At 44.7% G+C, this 19,085-nt stretch overlaps 1 protein-coding gene across 3 annotated transcripts in view; it reads right to left on the reverse strand.

Annotated features, from left to right (window-relative positions):
- Positions 1-1,473: 1,473 nt before the first annotated feature.
- The window catches only part of LOC119891536 (dynamin-1-like), a 30,061-nt gene continuing 12,449 nt past the window's right edge, over positions 1,474-19,085 (reverse strand). The window contains exons 11-24 of one of the 3 annotated variants that reach the window (XM_038703254.1): positions 15,807-15,893; positions 15,655-15,725; positions 14,456-14,507; positions 14,329-14,340; positions 13,379-13,492; positions 13,184-13,293; positions 12,985-13,096; positions 12,887-12,898; positions 12,602-12,769; positions 12,429-12,515; positions 9,657-9,811; positions 9,414-9,581; positions 5,829-5,864; positions 1,474-2,780 (exon numbers count right to left, since the gene is read on the reverse strand). In XM_038703254.1, coding sequence (XP_038559182.1) covers positions 5,843-5,864; positions 9,414-9,581; positions 9,657-9,811; positions 12,429-12,515; positions 12,602-12,769; positions 12,887-12,898; positions 12,985-13,096; positions 13,184-13,293; positions 13,379-13,492; positions 14,329-14,340; positions 14,456-14,507; positions 15,655-15,725; positions 15,807-15,893 — 1,170 coding nt within the window. In that variant the 3' untranslated portion in view covers positions 1,474-2,780; positions 5,829-5,842. Of the gene's footprint in view, positions 5,607-5,828; positions 5,865-9,413; positions 9,582-9,656; positions 9,812-12,428; positions 12,516-12,601; positions 12,770-12,886; positions 12,899-12,984; positions 13,097-13,183; positions 13,294-13,378; positions 13,493-14,328; positions 14,341-14,455; positions 14,508-15,654; positions 15,726-15,806; positions 15,894-19,085 lie in introns of all 3 variants that reach the window. The other 2 variants (XM_038703255.1, XM_038703253.1) reach the window with 2 other exon arrangements.

Consider the following 19,085-nt stretch of genomic DNA (forward strand, 5'->3'; position numbering starts at 1 on the left):
GAAAAGAAATAGGCTGCTACTAAATTGTTTATTTTAACCAGATTGGCTATTGATTATTTCTAAAAATGAGACGGATCATTCATTTGATCGAGCTCTGAGAGACAGCACGTCTGGGCCACCTCAAGCACAGAGAGACCGACTACACCAGTGAATCTAAATGAATTACACTCATTGTTTCTGTAAAATGACCTAAATGATTGAACTGTGGAGAATCTAATTTATATACTGATGAAATTCTATATAAACTCAGACCAGGCTTCTAATTGAGACCTGCCTATAGTTTATTAATTGGTATGAAAGTGAACGAGTTTGTTAACGGGTCAGTTAATGAATCAGTTACTTAATAAGTTAGTTAATGAGAATATGAGTTGGTTAATGGAAAGAGATTTCAGTAAAACATTAAACTGGTTCAATTCATCTGAAACTGAACTGAAACAGTTTGTCTCCCGTGAAAAACAAGAGCGGACACTCGTCGTCTTCATCCACACAAACTTTATTCATGTCAACACGTCTCTGTTGGTCCTGATCACATGACACCAAGATTCACAACACAACTACACACACTGTAACACACACACACACAGCACAGTCTGCATATTTCAGTTTCATAGATCTATATATATGTTTTTCACATATATATGGTACATTTTTATCTTCATATATCCTGTAAACATTACATTTATATTAATACCATACAGAGTGAACTAGCCACCATCAAAGGTGTGTGTGGGAGGCCGAGCGGCGTTCAACACGCTGCTGCAGAGCGACATGTGCAACACTTTACTGAATATTAAAGAACATTTAACTCATACAACACGTTTTATAAACACTTAAACTGCCATGCTGACATGAATCTGAGTACACGAGGACGGTCTCTGCTGACACAGCGTGTGTCGTGTTGAACGCAGCTCGGAGCGCGACAGAATCACCACGACATGAACAGCATACATAGGTAGAATAAATAGATCAGCATTTATAGTTCATCACGTTCAGTCAGACAAAATCTAACAGCTTGTGTCTCTGAAGAAAAACACACAACCTGCACATATTAATAATTAATACTCAGACTGATGACTGCGACCAACGTTTGCATCAAATCTCAGCAACCCAAACAGCACTTTTATAAATGAGGCTCCGGCTCGGAGCGCGTTAGTAAAATATTCAGATGAAGACATCAGAGGAATCGAGTAAAGCATCGCATACAAAACTGTTTTTATTTCCTAATTATATGATAATCTTGATCTTCATTTACACTTTTTTTGACCATTTCCATGTGAGTTTCCTGGTTTGTGTTTTGAAGCTTCCAGTTTGGCAATTTGGCTGTCACCATTTTGTTTTTTTGGAACCAGACGTGACCATATTTGGACGAGAGGGCAGAACTAGCTAGCTTGGTTAGCAAGGTGCATCTGTAACTCACGTTAGCTGGAATGCTAATTTTGGCTAGCGACAAACAGGCTTAAATCAAAATTTACTTATTGACAGGTCGCCATGGTAGCGACCTAAAGCCTCACCTGCTTTCTGGTCTATGTTCCTCTAAATGGGACCTGAAACTAGCGACTGAGACCATAAACTTGACTGAGGTAATAAATCAGCTGAGAAAAAGACATGATTCAGTTGTTTCATTCAGAATCAATTTAACCCAATTAATTAATGTTGACTTTGTAAAAAACTCGCAAGGAAATGTGGTGTGCTAGAGTCAAATGCACATATGTTATACACCACAGAAATTATTGGGAAATGGCCCAAAAAAGAAAGTGTGAAGCTACCGATGCCTCCACATTGTGAATATTAGATGGTTGCTGTTGGCAGTTTGGGTTTGAAACCCAGTTGAAACCAACTGGAAGCTGTCAGAGCCATTTACAAACAGCTGGAACCAGTATGAACATCTTATAACCAGTAAAAGCCAAATGAAACAAGTTACAACCAGTCGGAATTAGCTGGAACCATTTCGAACCGGATGTAACCTGCCTGGAAACTGACCATTTAGATCAAATTAAAACCGAATGGAGCCGGTGGAAGCGAGTTGGAACAGGTTGGTCCAGTCAGAACCAGCTGGAATTTCTTAAAACCAAATGGGAGTCAGAAAAAGTTAGAAATCAGAACAAGTTGGGCCAAGTCAGAGCCATTTAGAACGAGATGTTAGCTCTGCTATAGAAATGCTAAATGTGGTTGGTGGGAAACATTTCCTTAACGATAACACCATATTCACAAGAACCGCAGATAATAAATAAATCAATAAATAGATTAATCAATACATAAGTTAAAACAATAAGTAAACTTTACACTGTAAAGAAAAGTTCTCGCGTTGCAACGTTTCAGCACAAACAACATGAGCTTCATACAAGACAGAAAAAAAGAGGAACTGAACGAAAGCCTGAACATCCAGAGGTCTTCACTTCGACAGCGTCTCTGGAGGTTTCTACAGTACTTTATAAACCTGATGTGATTAATCACCTATTTCTGTCACTGTCGTTTTGACAGTGTGAGGAGGCAGACAGACAGGCAGCTGACCTGTCTCACTCTCCTGGACAGACAGCTTCATTACACATCGATACACGCAGTATTGCAGTAATATTTACTTTATAGTCTTAATGTGCTGATAATCATTGTCATCATTATTATTATTATTATTACTTTATAGTAACGTTCACAGTAACACAGCATCAGTAGAGACCAGTAGAACAGTTCAGTAGAGACACAAACACACAATCGGTTCAGGTTAACCCTCAATAGAAGACTGGGGGCTCTCTCCGTGGGCAGGGCTACCTTTACTGGGACGACTGGGGACAAAACGACAAAAAACAAACACAAAGAAAGAGAAAAGAAAAGAGGAGAAAAACAGTGAATGAACAGAAAAATGAACAGGCAGGAGGGTTAAAGGGCAAAGGTCACATCAATTGATAAACCTGTGGGAACCAGTTAGAACCACAGAAACAAGAGGATTTCAGGGTCAAAGTTCACATGAAACTGACTACTTCTTTTAAACCACTAAGAACCAATTCAAACCAGTCAGAACCAGTTAAAACCAATTAAAGCCCGATGACACCAGCCAGAGCCTGTTTCAACTAGCCAGTTTGGAACCAGTTTCAACCAGTTAGGATTCAGTAGAGTAGGGTACAGCTGAGGAGTGTATAGTAGTGTAGGATACAGTAGAGTATGATACAGCTAAGGAGTGTACAGTAGAGTAGGGCACCATAGAGGAGGGTACAGTTGAGTATGTTTCAGTAGAGTGGGATTCAGTATTGTAGGGTACAGCAGAGAAGGTTATGGTAGAGTTAGGTACAGTAGAGTAGGGTACAACTAAGTAGGTCACAGTAAGAGTAGGATAGAGTGGAGTAGGGTACAGCTGATGAGGGTACAGTGAAGTAGGGTAGTGCTGAGTAAGGTACAGCTTAGGAGGGTACAGTAGAGTAGGGTACAACTAAGTAGGTCACAGTAAGAGTAGGATAGAGTGGAGTAGGGTACAGCTGATGAGGGTACAGTGAAGTAGGGTAGTGCTGAGTAAGGTACAGCTTAGGAGGGTACAGTAGAGTAGGATACAGCTGAGGAGGGTACAGTAAAGTAAGGTACAGCAGAGTAGGGTAGAGTAGGGTACAGTGGAGTAGGTCACAGCTGAGGAGGCTACAGTACAGTAGGGTACAGCTGATGAGCTAAGGTACAGCAGAGTAAGATACAGTAGAAGAGGGTACAACAGAGTAGGCTACAGTAGAGTAAGGTACAGCTGAGGAAGGCACGGGGGTGTAGGGTACTGTGGAGGAGGGTACAGCTGAGTATGGTAGAGTAGGGTACAGCAGAGTAGGGTAGAGTAGGGTACAGTGGAGTAGGGTACAGTGGAGGAGGGTACAGCTGAGTAGGGTACAGTGGAGGAGGGTACAGCTGAGTATGGTAGAGCAGAGTACAGTGGAGGAGGGTACAGCTGAGTATGGTAGAGTAGGGTACAGCAGAGTAGGGTACAGCAGATTAGGGTAGAGTAGGGTACAGTGGAGGAGGGTACAGCGGAGTATGGTAGAGTAGGGTAAAGCAGAGTAGGGTACAGTGGAGGAGGGTACAGCAGAGTAGGGTAGAGTAGGGTACAGTGGAGGAGGGTACAGCGGAGTATGGTAGAGTAGGGTACAGCAGAGTAGGGTACAGTGGAGGAGGGTACAGCAGAGTAGGGTACAGTGGAAGAGGGTACAGCTGAGTATGGTAGAGTAGGGTACAGCAGAGTAGGGTACAGTGGAGGAGGGTACAGCAGAGTAGGGTACAGTGGAAGAGGGTACAGCTGAGTATGGTAGAGTAGGGTACAGCAGAGGAGGGTAGAGTAAGATACAGTAGAGTAAGGTACAGCAGAGCAGTGTACAGTAGAGGAGGGTAGAGTAAGATACAGTAGAGTAAGGTACAGCAGAGGAGGGTAAAGTAGGAGGGTACAGTAGAGTAAGATACAGTAGAGTAGGGTACAGCAGAGGAGGGTATAGCAGAGTAGGGAAGAGTAGGGTACAGCAGAGGAGGGTATAGCAGGGAAGAATGAGTGAAAATGGGGGGGAATGCATGGGAACATTGTTTAGGATTAACAGTCAGGACGGAACAGCGAGTGAATTTATAATGTTATGCATCATCCATTGTGTTCATTGTGAGGATTTATTCCCGTGATTTGAACAAGACGTGATTGTGAAATAATGTCCTTGCTGGTTGTTCCGACACATTCAGAATCATTGCTGCTTGTCGTTAACAGTTGGCTTCTTCCTGACGCTTGTGAAATGTATATTTTAAAGACTCATTATTGTGGTTTTGTATTTCTGTATATGCACAGTGTTAATAATGATAAACTGATAAATTCTTTCTCAGCCTGGAACTCAAACCATTTTCTGATGCCACATAATTACTACATATTATTAAAAGAAATTATAAAATAAAACATAAAGTATAAATATAAAAAGATTTCAAAAATGGGCATGACTGAACAGAGGCTTAACATTTGCATTATGTGGTTTTAGAAATGTGGGAGCTCAGAGACACACAAAATTTCCATCCGCAATTTCCCAACTGTGGGACAAATAAAGGTTTTCTTATCTTATCTTAAAATAAATGTTTTCAGTCTTGTCTACAGTGAAATTGATCCTGTCAGAACTTCTGCCAAAAAGACATCTGAAGTCCACTGTGGGGTCAAATACCTGGTGACAGGTAAAAGAAAACGTGGAACATAACTGGTTGGAGTCAGTTAGAACCGCTTACAACCAGCTGGAACCAATGGAAACATGATGGACCAAGTGTAAATGAGTGGAAACATTTTGGAATGAGTAAAAACCAGTTCAAAGCAGAAGGGACCAGTTAAACCAGTATGAAACGTGTCACCAGCTTGCACCCAGTGAAATGAGTAGAGGCCTATTAGAATCAGTTAGAACCAGTAGGAGCTGGTTCTGCAGTGTGTGTGCAAGTCTGTGTTCCAAAACCTTGTGAAACATTTGTGAACACGACTGAAACAGTCCAGCTGGATCCTCGTGTTCAATGTGAGATGTGCGTTGTCGGTGTGTACATTGTGTGTGTGTGCGTGAGTGTACACTGTGTGTGTAAGAGGGAGGAGTCAGTCGGGTCTGGAGGGTCGGGATGGAGATGCAGGAGCCCTCCGACTGGAGAAACCACAACAAACACAAATAAAAACAACAGACAGACAGAGAGAGACAGACAGTCAGTAACAGGTTGATGGAGCTGTCAATCATACAGCTAACTATTATGCTGGGGGGAGTGGGCGGGGTCACACGGTGAGGACAGCAATCTGATTGGATGATGAGGCACACACACACACTAAGAGTTGGTGAGAGACAGTGACATCACACAGACAGCTGACGTACCATTGGTGAACTCCTCACTGGTCACTGATAGAGATTCTGAAAGAATAACCATATATGGTCAATATGAGGGGGGCGGAGCTACCTGCTCTGACACACCTGAGAGCTTCCTGTTTGGCCTTATAAGGTACTGTTAGAACAGGATCACACAAACAGAGAAAGACAGACAGACAGACAGACAGACAGACAGACAGGTAGACAAAGAGACAGACAGACAAAAAGACAGACAGGTAGACAAAGAGACAGACAGACAAAAAGACAGACAGACAGGTAGACAAAGAGACAGACAGACAGACAGGTAGACAAAGAGACAGACAGACAAAAAGACAGACAGACAGGTAGACAAAGAGACAGACAGACAGACAGGTAGACAGGTAGACAAAGAGACAGACAGACAAAAAGACAGACAGACAGGTAGACAAAGAGACAGACAGACAGGTAAACAGGTAGACAAAGAGACAGACAGACAAAAAGACAGACAGACAGGTAGACAAAGAGACAGACAGACAGACAGGTAGACAGGTAGACAAAGAGACAGACAGACAAAAAGACAGACAGACAGGTAGACAAAGAGACAGACAGACAGGTAAACAGGTAGACAAAGAGACAGACAGACAAAAAGACAGACAGACAGGTAGACAAAGAGACAGACAGACAGGTAAACAGGTAGACAAAAAGACAGACAGACAGACAGGTAGACAGGTAGACAAAAAGACAGACAGACAGACAGGTAGACAGGTAGACAGGTAGACAGACAGACAGACAAAGAGACATACAGACAGGTAAACAGGTAGACAAAAAGACAGACAGACAGGTAAACAGGTAGACAAAAAGACAGACAGACAGACAGGTAGACAGGTAGACAGACAGACAGACAAAGAGACAGACAGACAGGTAAACAGGTAGACAAAAAGACAGACAGATAGACAGGTAGACAGACAGACAGACAAAGAGACAGACAGACAAAAAGACAGACAGACAGGTAGACAAAGAGACAGACAGACAAAAAGACAGACAGACAGGTAGACAAAGAGACAGACAGACAGACAGGTAGACAGGTAGACAGACAGACAGACAGGTAAACAGGTAGACAGACAGGTAGACAGGTAAACAGGTAGACAAAGAGACAGACAGACAGACAGGTAAACAGGGAGACAGACAGACAGACAGACAGGTAAACAGGTAGACAAAGAGACAGACAGACAGACAGACAGACATGGCTCCAGGTGGACGTACAGAGGTTGATGGTGAAAAATAAATCAGCTTCATTTCTGTGTGTTTTGTTCAGAGGTGGTCCAGGGCCTGACTAGCCTAGCTTAGCACAAAGACTGGAAGCAGGGGGAAAGTGCTAGCCTAGCTTAGCACAAAGACTGGAAGCAGGGGGAAATGCTAGCTTAGCTTCATCTGAAAACTGTTAGCCAGGAAGCTAGTTGCCTTTAAATCCAACCGTGAGTGGGGGGTTGTTGATGGCTGCAGCATCATAAGGGTCATTTCCTCTGGGTACGCTGGGGACATGTCCTCATCACTCACTATCACTACTCTGGCAGCGGAGCTTCAGGAAGCCTGGATGGTGACACACAGCTAAAGTCTTTGTCTTTCCAGTCTTTGTGCTAAGCTAGGCTGGCACTTTCCCCCTGCTTCCAGTCTTTGTGCTAAGCTAGGCTGGCACTTTCCCCCTGCTTCCAGTCTTTGTGCTAAGCTGGGCTAGCACTTGCCCCCTGCTTCCAGTCTTTGTGCTAAGCTAGGCTTGCACTTTCCCCCTGCTAGCGCTTTCTCCCTGCTTCCAGTCTTTGTGCTAAGCTAGGCTCGCACTTTCCCCCTGCTAGCGCTTTCTCCCTGCTTCCAGTCTTTGTGTTAAGCTAGGCTAGCACTTGCCCCCTGCTTCCAGTCTTTGTGCTAAGCTAGGCTTGCACTTTCCCCCTGCTAGCGCTTTCTCCCTGCTTCCAGTCTTTGTGCTAAGCTAGGCTCGCACTTTCCCCCTGCTAACGCTTTCTCCCTGCTTCCAGTCTTTGTGCTAAGCTAGGCTCGCACTTTCCCCCTGCTAACGCTTTCTCCCTGCTTCCAGTCTTTGTGCTAAGCTAGGCTCGCACTTTCCCCCAGCTAACGCTTTCTCCCTGCTTCCAGTCTTTGTGCTAAGCTAGGCTAGTCAGGTCCTGCACCTCTGTCTGTGTTGGACTCAGAGATGAAACTGTGGATGTCCCCAGAATGTGGGACGGATCCTTTAACATTAACTGGACGTCATGTGTTTACAGATGGAGGCGTGATGGAGGTCTGAGGATGAGGAGAAGAAGAATGAGCAGAGGGAGGAAGAGAGGAGCAAAGAAAGACCGGTCTTTCTTTTCCATGTCTGTGCAGGTTGTTTGTGGATCGCTGCTTTCTGTCTACAGCACCAACGAAGAAGAAACTCTAACCACAAAACACGCATCATGTTCTAATAAAACCTCCGTGTCCAGCCTGGTGAAAAACACAAGAATCTGCTGAGTCAGGGCAGAAACCGTCGACTTCACTGTTATTATTATTATTATTTATCGGTTTGAACCTCCAGAAGCTTCTTTCAGAACAGGAAATAAATCTGATTTAAATTTAATTTTCTAACTTTTTGATGGACGTCCATGAGAGAGTGTGTTAAACCAAACTGGACACACTGATCTGAACACCTGGAAACACCTGGAAACACATTCATGCTGCATTCAGGTCACATTACAGTGTGGGGAATTACAGTTAATGCTGCCTTGCAAGACGCTACGTGACCTCAAAGTTTGAGGTGTGATGAAGACCTGAGTTTGAGTCCCGATTCTTTAGTTTTCCGATCCTGATTTACGTCTTTAATCATCAGATATCAAGAATCTTCCATCTGTATTGGCTGGGACTAAAAACAACAACCAAGCATCTGATTTGTGAAACCTCTGCAGGTAACTGTCCCTTCATAATCACAGTCCACCTGGAAATGTCCTGCAGGATTTGTGTTCCCAGCTGTCAGACCCCCCCACCCTGAGGATGGAGGTCTACAGGTGAACAGGACGGATAGTGAGAGAGTGCAGCGACCGAGCGAGAGCGGCGCAGGTGAGCAATTGACACCGCTGGTTTGAAAGGTTCTGATAAGGTGGATCTCTAATAACCGTCTGATGTGAATTTAAATGTGTAGCGTGATCTGGTCCGACTGCACCGTCTGCGGCACAAGTTACTTCAAGGTGCACGTTCTCCCGCCACCTTTGTTTATAGACAGACAGCTTTGCGTAGGAAGTGGGGTGCGGCTCTTTCAGGCCCGTCTAGTCTGACGGTTCTAAATGAGACCCCTGATCTGGATCACTAGTCGGGTTTCATCCGAAGGCAACAGGACCTGCTGCTTGATGCTCTCTCTTTCCGTTTCTCACTGAGCTAACAGGCTAACCGCTCCCACATGACCTGAATGCAGCATCAGTCCTGATACAGGGCTGCTGGGTAATGTAGTCTTCAGCTGAAGCCCCCTCACACTGTGCTATTCTGTCAGAGGAATGTGGTGAAATCTTGGATCAGAAACTGATCCGGCTGTGAGAAACTGCCAGCTTGACCTTTGACCTCTGGGTCCCTGTGTGTGTGGGGGGGTACCTGGGGACTCCAGGTGGGGGCGCTCTGTTGGGTCGGGAGGGCACAGAGGGCGCTCCAGGGTCAGGTGACACTGCGGGACGAGATGGAGGGCCGGGGGCAGCGCGACCGCCTGGACGAGGAGGTCCAGGAGGGGCCCGGCGTTGGGGGGTCGGGCTGGACATGGGAGATCTGCAGAGACCAGCATACTGATGAAGTGATCAGACAACACGTACTGTGCCTACACCTGACCTGCCGCTGGGTTACCTGCGTCCTGACGGCATCCCCGTCACCTGCAGCCAGGAGTCGTCAACGGGCGGAGGCATCACCGTGGTGATGGTGGAGGTGCTGATGTCACCGATGATGCTGAGGCCTTCGCGCAGGGCGTGGTACATCCTGAGCATCTCATCACGGTGCTGAGCCTGGGCGAGAGACACAGAGACAGACAGGGGGAGAGGGAGGGGGAGAGAGAGGGAGGAGAAAAGGATAAAACTAGCAGCACGTGGGGATTGAACAGCAACTCCTCAAACAGGAGTCTTGTGTACAAACTACCACACAGTAAATGACGGTTTATAAACGCTAAACACTACTTTACACTGTTATACAAGCTGTACGCTCACTACTTTACACTGTTCTACAAGCTGTACGCTCACTACTTTACACTGTTCTACGAGCTGTACGCTCACTACTTTACACTGTTCTACGAGCTGCACGCTCACTACTTTACGCTGTTATACAAGCTGTACGTTCACTACTTTACACTGTTCTACAAGCTGTACGCTCACTACTTTACGCTGTTATACAAGCTGTACGCTCACTACTTTACACTGTTCTACAAGCTGTACGTTCACTACTTTACGCTGTTCTACAAGCTGTACGCTCACTACTTTACGCTGTTATACAAGCTGTACGCTCACTACTTTACACTGTTCTACAAGCTGCACGCTCACTACTTTACGCTGTTATACAAGCTGTACGCTCACTACTTTACGCTGTTATACAAGCTGTACGCTCACTACTTTACACTGTTATACAAGCTGTACGCTCACTACTTTACGCTGTTATACAAGCTGTACGCTCACTACTTTACACTGTTCTACTGTTCTACAAGCTGCACGCTCACTACTTTACGCTGTTATACAAGCTGTACGCTCACTACTTTACGCTGTTATACAAGCTGTACGCTCACTACTTTACGCTGTTATTACACTTATACAAGCTGTACGCTCACTACTTTACACTGTTATAACTACTTTACACTGTTTTACAAGCTGTACGCTCACTACTTTACACTGTTCTACTGTTCTACAAGCTGTACGCTCACTACGCTGTTATACAAGCTGTACGCTCACTACTTTACACTGTTCTACAAGCTGTACGTTCACTACTTTACACTGTTATAACTACTTTACACTGTTCTACAAGCTGTACGCTCACTACTTTACACTGTTATAACTACTTTACACTGTTCTACAAGCTGTACGCTCACTACTTTACACTGTTATAACTACTTTACACTGTTCTACAAGCTGTACGCTCACTACTTTACACTGTTCTACTGTTCTACAAGCTGTACGCTCACTACTTTACGCTGTTATACAAGCTGTACGCTCACTACTTTACACTGTTATAGAAGCTGTACGCTCACTACTTTACACTGTTCTACTGTTCTACAAGCTGTACGCTCACTACTTTACGCTGTTATACAAGCTGTACGCTCACTACTTTACACTGTTATAGAAGCTGTACGCTCACTACTTTACACTGTTATAACTACTTTACACTGTTCTACAAGCTGTACGCTCACTACTTTACACTGTTCTACAAGCTGTACGCTCACTACTTTACGCTGTTATACAAGCTGTACGCTCACTACTTTACACTGTTCTACTGTTCTACAAGCTGCACGCTCACTACTTTACGCTGTTATACAAGCTGTACGCTCACTACTTTACGCTGTTATACAAGCTGTACGCTCACTAATTTACGCTGTTATACAAGCTGTACGCTCACTACTTTACGCTGTTATACAAGCTGTACGCTCACTACTTTACGCTGTTATACAAGCTGTACGCTCACTACTTTACACTGTTATACAAGCTGTACGCTCACTACTTTACACTGTTATTACACTTATACAAGCTGTACGCTCACTACTTTACACTGTTATAACTACTTTACACTGTTCTACAAGCTGTACGCTCACTACTTTACACTGTTCTACTGTTCTACAAGCTGTACGCTCACTACTTTACGCTGTTATACAAGCTGTACGCTCACTACTTTACACTGTTCTACAAGCTGTACGTTCACTACTTTACACTGTTATAACTACTTTACACTGTTCTACAAGCTGTACACTCACTACTTTACACTGTTCTACTGTTCTACAAGCTGTACGCTCACTACTTTACGCTGTTATACAAGCTGTACGCTCACTACTTTACACTGTTCTACAAGCTGTACGCTCACTACTTTACACTGTTATAACTACTTTACACTGTTATAGAAGCTGTACGCTCACTACTTTACACTGTTCTACTGTTCTACAAGCTGTACGCTCACTACTTTACACTGTTATAGAAGCTGTACGCTCACTACTTTACACTGTTCTACTGTTCTACAAGCTGTACGCTCACTACTTTACGCTGTTATACAAGCTGTACGCTCACTACTTTACACTGTTATAGAAGCTGTACGCTCACTACTTTACACTGTTATACAAGCTGCACGCTCACTACTTTACACTGTTCTACAAGCTGCACGCTCACTACTTTACACTGTTCTACAAGCTGCACGCTCACTACTTTACACTGTTATACAAGCTGCACGCTCACTACTTTACACTGTTATACAAGCTGCACGCTCACTACTTTACACTGTTCTACAAGCTGCACGCTCACTACTTTACACTGGAGCAAAGGGTCATTTCTTCAGTGTCGTCACATGAAAAGACAGAATCAGAAAAAGATGATTTTACAGCGATAATAAAAGAGTACTATTTTAAATGACACACAGATGTCTCTCTGTCTGTCTCACCTGTTCCTGGGACTCCTCCATCAGGCTGTTCTGGTCTCCGCAGGAGTACAGCTGAGCCAGCAGGTCAGAGTGGATGAACTCTTTCGTCTGATGGACAGAAAGGAGGTCACATGACTGACTGCATCACTTCCTGTGTGTATGTCTGTGTGTGTGTGTGTGTGTGTGTGTCGTACGTTGTTGACCATCAGGTGCATGATGGTCTTGGGGATGAGGTCTCTGACGGTGCGGTGGATGATGGACAGGTACGAGTCCACCAGGTTCCTGACGATCTCCACCTGTCGCTCCAGCTGAGGGTCCAGACTGTGGATCTGCCCGTCCCCGCTCGCCTCCTCCACCTCCACCTGCACAAACATGGCCGCCGATTAACTACACACACACGCCTCCACCTGCACAAACAAGGCCGCCGATTAACTACACACACACTGTGGACAAAATAAGAGAAACAGACGGGGGCTCACCTTCTCTTTGTCCTGCAGGACGGGAGGAAACAAAGAGAGTGTTAACAAGTAATACTACTGGAATAACAAATTAATACTGCAGTAGTACTGAGTTGTACCACGGTGCGTTCGGGGTACACTCCAGCTCGTAGGAAAGAAGCCTTCCAGCCGTCCACCTCGTCCTGAGACTCGCTGGCCAGCTCCAGCTGCCGGTAGTCTTTGTACACATTCCTGAAACAGGAATTGAGAAACAGCTGATCAAAGTGAAAACAACAACATCATCTGCAGACACACACGCACAAACGCACACGCACACACCTGTGCTCAGTGTTGAACAGGGCAAAGATGTGTTTGCTGGACATGAAGCTTTTCTCGATGTCTTTGAGTTTCAGGTTGTCCACAGGCAGCATGTACTTCTTCTCCTTCTCCTGCGGGGGCAACAACAACAACAACAACAGTAAACAAAACAACAACATTAAGCTAGCTCCAGCTGACGTTAGCCGCGTGTGTTACCTCGTCATCTTTGTACCAGGACAGGGTCTCCGCAGTCAGGACAAACCAGTACTCTTTAGCTCCTCCCTTCATGATGCTGATGTTGTTGATGGTCAGCCAGCCTTTACGGATCACCTGCACACACACACACACACACACACACGCACACTCAAGTTATGGCAGGTAATGATGTCATCCAGGCTAGCCACGCCGCCTACCTCTGCTTGTGGCGTCCACACAGACGTTTCCACTCTGATAAATAAAGTGACACGTCCTGTCCAGGAGCGCCGGTGAGCTCACCTGGTGGAGCACCGTATACAAAGGCTACGTCCGGAACGCCCCCCCCCCGTCCTGTCTCTCTCTCTCTTTCTTACAATAATAATAATGACATAATAAGTGACACGTCCTGCAGGTGCAGACCCTGATTGTGCGAACCTAACCTGCTCACAAGGGCGGCCAATGAGAAGCAAGAGCTCTGCGACGCGCAGGTGCTGCTCAGGTAGGCGGACTCACCAATAAACATATGTCTGGATCCTTTCACTGCTCTCTAATCAGCGGGAGGTCGTGTGGTGGACGAATGCACACTGACAACGTTCACACGCCACCAACCTCACACACGGCGGGATGCAGGCCACACGTGTGTGCATGCAAAATATTTTCAGTGCGCCCAGAAGTTTGATTGGAACAGGAAGTCAGAGTGTGCAGATCGTTGCTTAGATACACAGTCTGTCACTACAACGCACTTTATCACGTTTTATCATGTTCGCCATGCTTTTATTTTGAAAGTTAGGACAGGATTTCCTCTTCCCCTACAACAGCTTCCAGGCGCACTGAGGTAATTTTCCACACACTCACACTCACACTCACACTCTTCTTCAGTGTTTTCAGTGTGTGCAGGAAGCTGCGCTGTGATTGGTGAAAAATAGAAAGGAAGTCGTCGGTGACATCACTAACGTACTGCACACACTCACCATTATCTCGTCCTGGTTGCCGCAGCAAAAGGTTGAGGGACGGTGAGACAGACAGAAGAGAAGGGAAACATGTCAATAAGGTCAGTGTCGTCCCCCCCCCCCCCCCCGGTTACCTGTTGAGACTCACCTGGTTTCCTGCTGCTTTCTTCTTGTTCATCTGACTGCTCTTCTGCTGAGCACTGACAGACAGAGAGACACAGACAGACACAGACAGACACAGACAGAGAGACAGAGAGACAGACACAGAGAGACAGACAGAGAGACAGACAGACAGACAGACAGACAGACAGAGAGACAGACAGACAGAAAGACAGACAGAGAGACAGAGAGACAGAGAGACAGACACAGACAGAAAGACAGACAGAAAGACAGAGAGACAGAGAGACAGACACAGACAGAGAGACAGAGAGACAGAGAGACAGAAAGACAGACAGAGAGACAGAGAGACAGAAAGACAGACAGAGAGAGAGACAGACAGACAGACAGACAGACACAGACAGACACAGACAGAGAGACAGAGAGACAGACACAGAGAGACAGACAGAGAGACAGACAGACAGACAGACAGACAGACAGAGAGACAGACACAGAGAGACAGACAGAGAGACAGACAGACAGAAAGACAGACAGAGAGACAGAGAGACAGACACAGACAGAAAGACAGACAGAAAGACAGAGAGACAGAGAGACAGACAGACAGACAGACAGACAGACAGACAGAGAGACAGACAGACAGACAGACAGACAGACAGACAGACAGAGAGACAGAGAGACAGACACAGACAGAAAGACAGAGAGACAGACAGACAGACAGACAGACAGACAGAGAGACAGTGAGATCAGTGTTCAGTCTGAGGGAGATTCACACCTTGGCTACATCCAAGAACAAGAACGTTCCCTTAGAGGAAGGCAGAACAGCGAAGGTGAAGAACCACAGCAGAGATTTCTCTGCACGGAGCGACAGGACTCCGTAGCAGGACTTGCCAAAGCGGCGTGCAGTCTGCTGGCGTCTCCTCCTCTCTGACTGCTGGGAGATCTTTTGGATTATTATTAATTCAGTTTGATTTATTGAGCACCAGGGCTCCCTTGCAGAGCAGGTCCAGACCCGCATCTTGTTTCTGACCAATCAAAAGACAGTTCAGGAAACACGCCCCCCCAGCACAGACACTGAGGAAAAAGCTCTTTCTGACTGATTTATGGAGTGACTGGTGTGTGGTCTGGGTGTTCAGGAACGTTTTCACTACATCAGCTTTTCTTCACGTCATGTGACTTTGTTTCACCAACTCACCAGCTGACCTTTGTGAGTGTGTGTTCAGAGCTTCTTACTTTGCAAAGCCGATGAAGTCTTCATGGTTGGTGTTCATGTATGCCAGCTCAATGTCGATCAGCAGCATCACCTGGAAGAACCAGGATGAGACGGCTCAGTTCAGGACCCGGAGGAGCGTTACCTGGTTCTGACCGCAGCGGGACAGGCAGACCTGGTCTTTGGTGCGACTCTCTCGGTCTCTGATGTGCTGAGTGACGATCCTCTCCATCTCCTCTCTGAGCATCGGGTACTGAGCCAGCTGCAGGTCAGAGGTCAGAGGTCAGAGGCTGAACCGGGACGCGCATGAGACGCAAAACCCCAGTTCATCAGAGAGCCTTTAACAGCTGACGACGCCGTCCTACAGAGTACTAACAGAGTACCGACAGAGTACTAACAGAGTACTAACAGAGTACTAACAGAGTACTAACAGAGTACCGACAGAGTACTAACACAGTACTAACAGTACTAACACAGTACTAACACAGTACTAACAGTACTAACAGAGTACCGACAGAGTACTAACACAGTACCGACAGAGTACCTACAGAGTACTAACAGAGTACCAACAGAGTACTAACACAGTACTAACAGTACTAACACAGTACTAACACAGTACTAACAGTACTAACACAGTACCGACAGAGTATTAACAGAGTACTAACAGAGTACCAACAGAGTACTAACACAGTACTAACAGTACTAACACAGTACTAACACAGTACTAACAGTACTAACACAGTACCGACAGAGTACTAACACAGTACCGACAGAGTATTAACAGAGTACCAACAGAGTACCAACAGAGTACTAACACAGTACTAACAGTACTAACACAGTACTAACACAGTACTAACAGTACTAACACAGTACCGACAGAGTACTAACAGAGTACCAACAGAGTACTAACACAGTACTAACAGTACTAACACAGTACTAACACAGTACTAACAGTACCAACAGAGTACTAACACAGTACTAACACAGTACTAACACAGTACCGACAGAGTACTAACAGAGTACCAACAGAGTACTAACACAGTACTAACAGTACTAACACAGTACTAACACAGTACTAACAGTACTAACAGAGTACTAACACAGTACTAACAGTACTAACAGAGTACCGACAGAGTACTAACAGAGTACCAACAGAGTACCAACAGAGTACTAACACAGTACTAACAGTACTAACACAGTACTAACACAGTACTAACAGTACTAACAGCGTACTAACACAGTACCGACAGAGTACCTACAGAGTACTAACAGAGTACTAACAGAGTACTAACAGTACTAACAGAGTACTAACACAGTACCGACAGAGTACCGACAGAGTACCTACAGAGTACTAACAGAGTACTAACAGAGTACTAACACAGTACCAACAGAGTACTAACAGAGTACTGACAGAGTACTAACAGAGTACTGACAGAGTACTGACAGAGTACCAAAAGAGTACTAACACAGTACTAACAGAGTACTGACAGAGTACTGACAGAGTACTAACAGAGTACCAACAGAGTTCTAACAGTACTAACAGTACTAACAGAGTACTAACAGTACTAACAGAGTACTAACAGAGTACTAACAGAGTACCAACAGAGTACTAACAGAGTACTAACAGAGTACTGACAGAGTACTAACAGAGTACTAACAGAGTACTCAACAGTACCAACAGAGTACTAACACAGTACCGACAGAGTACTAACACAGTACCAACAGAGTACTAACAGAGTACTAACAGAGTACCAACAGAGTACTAACAGAGTACTGACAGAGTACTAACAGAGTACTGACAGAGTACTAACAGAGTACCAAAAGAGTACTAACACAGTACTAACAGAGTACTGACAGAGTACTGACAGAGTACTAACAGAGTACCAAAAGAGTACTAACACAGTACTAACAGAGTACTGACAGAGTACTAACAGAGTACCAACAGAGTACTAACAGAGTACTGACAGAGTACTGACAGAGTACTAACAGAGTACTGACAGAGTACTAACAGAATACTAACAGTTCTAACAGAGTACCAACAGAGTACTGACAGAGTACTAACAGAGTACTAACACAGTACTAACAGTACCAACAGAGTACTAACACAGTACTAACAGTACCAACAGAGTACTAACACAGTACTAACAGTACTAACAGAGTACTAACAGAGTACCAACAGAATACTAACAGTACTAACAGAGTACTGACAGAGTACTAACAGAGTACTAACAGAGTACTAACAGAGTACTGACAGAGTACTGACAGAGTACTAACAGAGTACTGACAGAGTACCAACAGAGTACTAACACAGTACTAACAGTACCAACAGAGTACTAACACAGTACTAACAGTACTAACAGAGTACCAACAGAATACTAACAGTACTAACAGAGTACTGACAGAGTACTAACAGAGTACTGACAGAGTACTAACAGAGTACTAACAGTACTAACAGAGTACCAACAGAGTACTGACAGAGTACTAACAGAGTACTGACAGAGTACCAACAGAGTACTAACACAGTACTAACAGTACTAACAGAGTACTAACAGTACTAACAGAGTACCAACAGAGTACTAACACAGTACTAACAGTACCAACAGAGTACTAACACAGTACTAACAGTACTGACAGAGTACTGACAGAGTACTGACAGAGTACTAACAGAGTACTGACAAAGTACCAACAGAGTACTGACAGAGTACTGACAGAGTACTAACAGAGTACTGACAGAGTACCAACAGAGTACTAACACAGTACTAACAGTACTAACAGAGTACCAACAGAGTACTAACACAGTACTAACAGAGTACTAACACAGTACTAACAGAGTACCAATAGAGTACTAACAGAGTACTGACAGAGTACTAACACAGTACCAACAGAGTACTAACAGAGTACTAACAGTACTAACAGTACCAAAAGAGTACTAACAGAGTACTAACAGTACTAACAGAGTACCAACAGAGTACTAACACAGTACTAACAGAGTACCAACAGTACTAACAGAGTACTGACAGAGTACCAACAGAGTACTAACAGAGTACTAACAGTACTAACAGTACCAAAAGAGTACTAACAGAGTACTAACAGTACTAACACAGTACTAACAGTACCAAAAGAGTACTAACAGAGTACTAACAGTACTAACAGAGTACCAACAGAGTACTAACACAGTACTAACAGAGTACCAACAGTACTAACAGAGTACTGACAGAGTACCAACAGAGTACTAACAGAGTACTAACAGTACTAACAGAGTACCAACAGTACTAACAGAGTACTGACAGAGTACCAACAGAGTACTAACAGAGTACTAACAGTACTAACAGTACCAAAAGAGTACTAACAGAGTACTAACAGTACTAACACAGTACTAACAGAGTACCAACAGAGTACTAACACAGTACTAACAGAGTACCAACAGTACTAACAGAGTACTGAAAGAGTACCA

Source organism: Micropterus salmoides, unplaced genomic scaffold (genome assembly GCF_014851395.1).
Source record: "Micropterus salmoides isolate LMB-PRFRI ecotype aquatic unplaced genomic scaffold, ASM1485139v1 Ms_hic_scaffold_7, whole genome shotgun sequence".
In the NCBI taxonomy this organism is placed as follows: Eukaryota; Metazoa; Chordata; class Actinopteri; order Centrarchiformes; family Centrarchidae; genus Micropterus; species Micropterus salmoides.